The following is an 8,889-nucleotide window of genomic DNA, read 5'->3' on the forward strand; positions in this document are numbered from 1 at the left end:
TGGCACATTAAACCCAATTACTTCAAAAGAAGACAGCACTTCAACAAATATGATTACCACTAATATTGATTTGACAACAGAGGACTTAACTCATCAATGGCAGTTATCTTCAACATTCGGAAATGTCGGCATATCGATAAATGATGATAAGGATAGTGCTAGTGCTGGTAATGTATTGGCTACTATCGAAGATGATAATGGAATTACTACAAATGAATGTCAATTAGGAACTCCACCTAATGGGACTTCAAATGTTACCAAATTAACACCATGTAGTAGTATTTTTGGAAAATTTACAGATCTAAACGTATTAATAACACCCGGAACATATAAGAGAACTTTGCCAAAGAATAAAGAGGAGAACAAGAATGAAAGTTGCGAATAATTAATTTTTTTAACCGTCAAAATGGATATTGGACTGAACATTATAGTTTTACAGTGGAACATCCAAGGATTTATAACAAATAAATACGCTCTGGAAAATCTAGTTTCTAAACATAAGCCTACAATTATCGCACTTCAGGAAACACACATTGTGACAAGAAATTTGAAATTTTTACACCTTCCCGGCTATAGAATTTTTCACCACAACAAGGCTCGCGAATATGCTAAAGCAGGTATTGCTCTTTTAGTTTTGAACAATTTTCACGTTACCCAGCATATTAAATCTTCTGGCGAACTTTTGTTTCAAACGATTATGATTAAGGGTAGTACCAATTTATACATTACCAACATTTATAAGGAATGTGAAATAGTATTGACAGACCAAATGATTAACTCTATAGGAAATTTTAATGATGGACACCATTTACTTATTGGGGATTTAAATTCACAGAATCCCATTTGGGGTTCTCAGAATTTGTCACCTAGTGGAGCTCTCTGGGAGAATTTTGCTGATGACTCTGGTCTTGTGATTCTTAATGATGGCTCTCTCACAATTCTTAATACGAGGAACACATTGACTGCTATTGATGTTTCAATGGCAAGTTTTGATTTCGCTCCCTATCTATCTTGGACAACATTAAGTACACCGGAAACTGGGGATCATTTTCCCATAAAGATAAGCAACAATGACCAGACATACAGGAAACGCTTTCATCCAAGATTTCTAGATGATAAGGCTGACTGGTCACTTTTTTCGATGAGGGTAAATAGTATTATGATGAATTCCCTGAATCTCCGAATGTTAATAAGGAAGCAGCTCAAATTAAGAGAATTATTCGGAAATCCGCAAACGAGACAATACCACAGAGTAAAATTCCTCGTTTAAATAATTCCCCACTTGGTTCAATTCCTCTATTGCAAAATTGATCAAGGATAAGAATAATGCATTTAATCTCTTTAAAACGCATAGAAGTCAACAGAATGCTATACAGTTTAGAAGATTGTGTGCTTTAGTTAAACGGGAGTCGAAAATGGCAAAGCGCCGAACATGGAGTAATTTTTTAAACTCTCTCAACCCGATGTTGGATGTTAAGACTCTATGGTCTAGAATAAGGGGTATTAGAACAGAGAAAAGATGCAATTTTTCATCGTTGATCAATAATGACGCTGTTATTTCTAATCCAGTTGACATTGCGGATAAATTTGCTCAAGTTTGGTGTGCAATTGGTTCAGACGACAATTTTGATACTAATACCATAATGAGAAAACGTACTTATATGAATGAATTTGAAGAGTACATATGCCACCAGAATACTTTTCTTTCTGATGAAATTTCCAGGGATGAACTTGGACAGGCACTTAGCAATGTTAAAGGAACTACACCATCTATCGATAGGATCACATATTCGATGATAAAAAATGCTCCTGAATCCCTGCAATTTCGAATTGTTAAACTGTATAATGAAATTTTGCAAAATAGAATATATCCACATGATTGGAAGGTTGCGCTGTTGTCACCTATACCCGAAACCAGGGAAAAACCCAAATGGAACAGAAGGTTATCGACCAATATCATTAATTCCTGTATTATCGAAATTATTGAAAAGATAATGGCTAGAAGGTTTTGGCGGCATACTAGAGGTAAAATTTCACAAATTCAACATGCATTCTTACCCAAATATGGTGTCCATTCATTGACACATGAACTGGAGAACAAATTACATCAGAATTTATCGAAAGGAAAGCACAGTATGGTACTATCTGAGGACATTGAAAAGGCGTTTGATCGTGTGGTTTCAATATTTGTTCTTGATGAGTTGCGTGATTGGGGTGTACCACTACCAGTCATTAGGTTTATCTATTCGTTTTTGTGTAATCGTCAAATTAGGGTGAAAATTGATGGACACTTATCACAACCATATAATCTGCATAATGGCGTACCCCAAGGGTCACCACTATCCGTGGTTCTTTTTAACATATATGTGAATTCTTTGGCCAGATCTGTTCAGAGTATGCCTGGAATAGATTTTATTGGTATATATGCAGATAATATTTTTGCTTTGGCATCAGGAAATCATGATACTGTTTCTAATAATATTAGATTATTGAATGTGAATATACAAAACTGGGCTTCTTTTCGTGGTGCAGTCGTACCAGAACGAAAATCAGATTTGCTGCATATATGTAGAAGAAGGAATTGTTCTCCACCAGCTATACAATTTGGAGATATTCAATTACAGTGCAAAGATGAACTAAGAATCCTTGGTATAATGTTTACGAGTAATCTATTGTGGAACTGTCATATTAAATATTTAATTGCCAAACTGGGTAAGATTAATAACATCCTGAAATTAATATGTTCTAAGAAGAAAGGCCCCCATATTGAAACAGCTATAGACATCTGCAGATCTTTGGCACATGGTTTAGTCCAGCATGGTATAACGGTATATGGATGGACTTCGAAAACTAATATCGGAAAATTGAATGCTGCCTTGAATAATTGTTTTCGAACAGCTACCGGTCTTTTGAGAGTAACACCTCTACCATGCCTTCGAATTGAATCAAAATCACCAGATTTTTACACATTGCTTCATAGAAGATCAGTGAATATGGCGGCTAGATCTATTACAGATCCAAATGATGGTCTGCATGAAATATTCTGGCAAAAAATTGATTCTGGTCAGAAAAGAAATATTTGTGGAATAGATAAGATAATTTTTTTATTTAAAGAGCTTGGAATACCTTTACCATCTAGGCCAAAGGCAGATTTTGCAGAAAACCGTCAGCTAAAAATAGACTTTAGTTTATCCTCTCACAGAAAATCTAACACCAGTCCGGACATTTTTAAGAAAATGGCAATGGAAAAGATTTATAATTTTTCTGCTAATGTTGAACTGTATACGGATGGATCCTTTCAAGATGGAAGAACATCGTACTCAGTGGTTCAACGCCAACCCGATTCTAATTGGGTGGTGGTCAAACAGAGCCAATTACCTCCATATTCTGGTATTTTTTCAGCTGAGCTTGCTGCAATCATTGCAGCAATCGATCATGCTGTAGAAAATAACCAGAAGGCTGTGATTTGTACTGACAGCTTAAGTGCAGTAAGAGCTCTATATAACGACAAGAATGGGTCTTATTGTAACATTCTAAACAATCCTAATATACATCAACCATTGCTTATTCTGTGGGTGCCTTCACATTGGGGTATAATTGGAAATGAACGTGCAGATAAAGCTGCAAAGGAAGCGATTAATATGCCACTGATAACGGAAATGCCATGTTTCAAAGTTTGTATTACCAATATCTATAAACATACCCAATTGGATTTATTAGAACGGGAATGGATAAATTGCGGTTGTTTTTTGAGACAGCATAATCCGTGTCTTTCTAGGCCCATTTACCATCATGAGTATTCCAGGCTGCAGTGTATCCTGCTCGCCCGGATTAGAGTAGGAAAGTGTTTATTCAACTCCCGCCATTATTTTGAAAATTGTAGTCCTTTAAGTTGCTGTCATTGTGAAGTGGTTATCAATGTTCCTCACATTCTTGTGGATTGTCCTGTATCCAGATTGTCGGAGCCACTTGAACTTATTTTGGATTGTTCTAAACCTCGGCAAATTAATAGAATTTTAAAATCTTTTGCTAAACATAATATAATGGATATATGATTTTTTTCTCATTTTTAGTTTTTAATTGAAATTGTAATAATATACTTTTAACTTTTGTATTTCAGATAACTTTCTTCATAACTATATAAAATGAACCTTCTATTTATTTGTATTATTTTAATGAATTGTAATATCAATTTTAGTATTATTCTTTTCCCATTATGATTAAATATACATATCTTGATAGAACGCGCAATATGGTCTTGATACCCTGCGCTTTTTTTATATATTTAATATATTTATGTATTAAGTATATTATTGATAAATAAATAAATAATTACGTATATTCAAAACGCGTATCATACATGTATGGACTTATTCACAATTCAAATGCATAGCTAACAGGTATGTGTGATCTCAAATGAATATAAACAAAGAATGTAAATTCTAAGAATTTGAAATTTATTACGGTCGTTTTTTACAAAAAAAAAATAAATTATTAAGAAATAGCAACAAATTATGACTGACAAATATAATACAAAAAGTAACAGGTAAAAAACAACTTTAATTTCTTACACATATGTTAAAAAAATGTTTGCATAAATGTTATGAACTGCTTTCATTGATAAAAGTTAATAATATTTAAGAATAAGTTCCTAAATTGTATGAATATTTTAATTTTTATTTTTTTAAACACATATGTTTATATTCTTAGGAAAATTTTGTATTTCTTTATGATTTTTAGATTGAAATCAATGAAATCGGACGTGATTTTATAGACGTGATTTTATAGATAGATATTTAACTATGTTTGCTGATGTTTTCTTGTTTCAGATATTGTTTTTCGGCATTTCAATTTAATTTTTTTGTTATACAAAATTCGATAATAAAGGATTACTATCTACTAAATAAAGAAACAGATTAGTAGATAATAGACTTTTTTAGCACTTTTTTCATGAATATTGCTGAAAAAAGGAAAAATTAAAAAATAAAAAATCGTCATGTACAAATTAATAAATTCTATGAATTTTTAATATTTTCAATGAAAATGGTTTGGGAAAAAGTCATGTTCGATTCATTCAATTTATTACAAAATTCATTTCAGTTATGTATTAATTTTTTCTGTTATTTGCTGTTGCATTGGTGAAATACTACGTATACTCAAATCATACTTATATTTATGTATATTAATTTTGCAAAGAAGATATAAGTATGGTAATTGAACAAAACAACTACATTGCTTACTTTATACCTGTTGTATATGAAAGAAAAATCTATAAATATACGACAGAACCAAATGCTGACTATACGTATATTTATTTGTGTTGAAGTTGGTATGAGTACTTAATTTCATGTTTCTAGGTTATATATTATAGATAATTCAAAAGTACTTTTTGCAGAACGAAAAAGTCCCAAAAAATCCCCATTGATTTCTTCTCGTCTAATCCGGGCTCTACATACCTAATTTCATGTTTCAAAGTTCATTATTATAGAAAACTCTGAAAGTACCTTTTGAACAACGAAAAAGCACCAAAAAGTTCCCTTTTACAGGTTCTCATCTAATTCCGAATATACATACTTAATTTCATGATCCTAGGTTCAGTATTATAGAATATTTAAAAACTACCATTTGAAAAAGTTTCATGGATTCTCACCTAATTGAGACTCTATATACTTAATTTCATATTTCTAGGTTCAATATTGTAGAAAATTCAAAAAGTACCTTTTGAAAAAGTACCAAAAAGTTCTCTTTTATAGCTTCTAACTTAAGCCAGGCTCCGCATACTTAATTTCATGTTTCTAGTCAATAACTTCCGGTCCACACTAGGAAATTTTTTTGGGAATCTTTTGATTTTCCGAAAGAAAGAATATCATTCATCTCTCTCGCGGTACTGAGTTTCTCGTACTCGGAAACTTGTCTTTATTTTTTATTCTTCTCATTCGTACAACATCAAATCAATGCAATTAATACGTAGTTTCTGAAACAAAAATTTCTATGTGTGGACATTAAGGAAAAAATACACAGCGCAATGAAACCAAATACATCTACACATACATATCCTATATTCCTATAAACTGTGTTGTTGTTGTCATTACAAACGGAATGACAAACTAATATATACCCTTCTCATAAAGGTAAAGGGTATAAGAATCTATTTTAAGTCTCCACACACAGAAAAAAATAATACAAACCATTTTCATTTAAAATATTAAAAGTTCATAGGGTACTGGCACACGTTCAATATATATTTTGATCTATTTGGATCACGACGCATTTAAATGGATTGATGGATACGTCGGGTATGCTACACGTTCAATATGCGGATGATTAAACAAATGCGGATGATTAAACAAATGCCGCGAAAATCCCGAAATAACACAATTTTAGAAAAAAGCTATTTTCTTTTATATTTTTTAAAAACTTTTCAAACGATATTACATTTTTGTTTGTTTTATTATATTTTTCCGAATTTTATAAATGTATCGTGATCGATATCTCAAAACATGCTACACGTTCAATATTTATCACGTGATCCATTATAAATATTGATACGAATTTTGGATTTCAGAAAATTCGGGTTTTCTGTGATATGGAACACGATCCGTCAATATTACATGCTACACGTTCAATACATATCATAATACAGCAAATATCGACGATATATATTGAACGTGTGACATTGCCCATAGAATGTATTAATTTGTACATGACGAAATTTTTTGTAATTTTTACTTTTTTCTGCAATATTTATGAACAAATTGCTAACAAAGTCTATTATCTACTAATCTGTTACCATATTTAGTAGATAGTAATCCTTTATTACCGTATTTTGGATCTTTATTTATTTAATAAATAATATTTCAAATCTTTTTAGGTGGGTCGCGCTGGGCGTGATGGATTGCATTCAAAGTGCATTCTTTTTTATAACTCAACTGATTGGACCACACATCAACGAATACGGCAAGAATCCAATGCAAATACAAAACATTCAATGCATTTGGAAAATTTAGCTATGAAAATGGCAACATATACTCGTATATCAACATGTCGCCGTAAATTTATCCTGGAATATTTTGATGATGACGCAGCTAAAGAACTACAGGCTCGTAAGGATTGTTGCGACAACTGTTTTCTTATATCCAATAATGTTGATTACCGCGATATTTATGAGGGATTGGATAATGAAGGCAATTTAAATATTACGGAAGATGCTCTTATATTTCTGACTCTCCTTAGAGATTTGAAAGGTCGTTTTGGTTTGGGTAAAATTATTATGATACTTCGAGGTTCAAAGAGACAAGAATTGCCAAGACAATATTACTCACATAGTTTATTTGGAAAAGGTTCGAAAAAAACAGAAGCTTGGTATAAAATTTTATCAGAAAATTTACAAGATCTCGGTTTTGTACATACCATAACAAAGCAAGGTGCATTTGGTGCATTTACATTATTAGATATAACCAAAACTGGCGATAAGTGGTTAGATGCAGTGCCTCATAAACGAGAACCTATCAAAATAAAACCATATTCCGATATACTGAAATTTTTAAAGCCAAAACAAGCACAAATCGTATCTACGATTCAACATAACAATTCTGTTAAAAATACAACTGTAAATTCTGAGTTTGATGATAAACTAATGAGTTCTTTAATAAAGTAAGTACATACTAACATAGATTATTGAATTTTTAATTTATTCATAATTTATTATTCAATTTTAGGTTGCGGGGAGAGTTAGCTCATGATTTAGATGTTATGCCGTATATGATTGCATCTAACAGGGCTTTAAATCAAATAATTGAATGTAAACCAAAAAGCATTCAAGAATTGAGAGATTGTAAGCTTGATGGTTTTTATGAAGCAAAATACTTACGTTTTGGAAATGAATTTCTCAACTGTGTTCAAAAAACAATGAACTTAAAATCCGGAAGCCAGCTGGAACTGTCCAAGCCAACAGAAACTGGAAATATATTATCCAACGATGATCAACTTTGGGAAAATGAATCCATTGATGCAGATTTATCACAAGTTGGTGATGAGATAGAAAAACAATTGCAATCATCGGGAAGTAAAGATCTAGAGGATCCAAATTCGGAATCAGAATTAGATTTACTATTAGCAGATTTGGAGAACGTGCAAAAAGAAATAAAAAACGAAGAGTCGAATTGTGAATCTGTATCTACAATTACTCATCCGTCCGCTATAAGCACTACATTATTAACATTAAAAAGAAAGCAGCCCATCTATCAGTATGACGATAGCTCCGATGAAGATGATGGTAATAAAGAAATATTAAATGTAAAAACACAAGATACAGTTAGACCAGAAACATCAAACAACTGCAATCCTATTTCAAAAAGTCGAGTTTTACCTGCCTGGATGCAGAAAAAAAGATAATTTTTTTGTTGACTATAATTAAAATGATAGAAAAATAACACAGGCCAATAAAATTTAATAAAACGAATCCTAGTAGGTAAAGTAAATACTGCAAAAACCCTGTTTCTAGCTATATTTTTGATTCTATAACAGCTTGAAGACATCTTTATTTAAACACTTGATGTCTTTAAATTAACATCTGTTATATTCATTTTTGTAAAGAAAAAATATACATTTGATGTTAAACCTTTAAATTTTATAAATGAAGATATCTTTACGCTGTTAAAACGAATAAAATATGAAAAGGCGTGTTTTTTAAATTTTAAGAAATCTCGAAAACTTGAGATGATAGAAGAACTCTGAGATCATAATCGGTTTTAGATCAATAGTAATCGACTATCTCATGAATTATAATAATTATTATTATGTATTGCATTAAAATAATTTTTCTGGGACATCTGCGAACAAAATTAAGAAAAAACATATATAAAATAACACTCTACACCTGTTACAAAA

General features: G+C 31.5%; 1 protein-coding gene across 1 annotated transcript in view; it reads left to right on the forward strand.

Annotated features, from left to right (window-relative positions):
• LOC111685732 (Werner syndrome ATP-dependent helicase homolog) overlaps positions 1-8,491 on the forward strand; it is a 33,227-nt gene extending 24,736 nt beyond the window's left edge. Inside the window, exons 2-3 of the mRNA XM_046946282.1 lie at positions 6,872-7,653; positions 7,719-8,491. Coding sequence (XP_046802238.1) covers positions 6,872-7,653; positions 7,719-8,394 — 1,458 coding nt within the window. The 3' untranslated portion in view covers positions 8,395-8,491. The remainder of the gene's footprint in view (positions 1-6,871; positions 7,654-7,718) is intronic.
• The last annotated feature ends 398 nt before the right edge of the window (positions 8,492-8,889 follow it).

Source organism: Lucilia cuprina, chromosome 3 (genome assembly GCF_022045245.1).
Source record: "Lucilia cuprina isolate Lc7/37 chromosome 3, ASM2204524v1, whole genome shotgun sequence".
In the NCBI taxonomy this organism is placed as follows: Eukaryota; Metazoa; Arthropoda; class Insecta; order Diptera; family Calliphoridae; genus Lucilia; species Lucilia cuprina.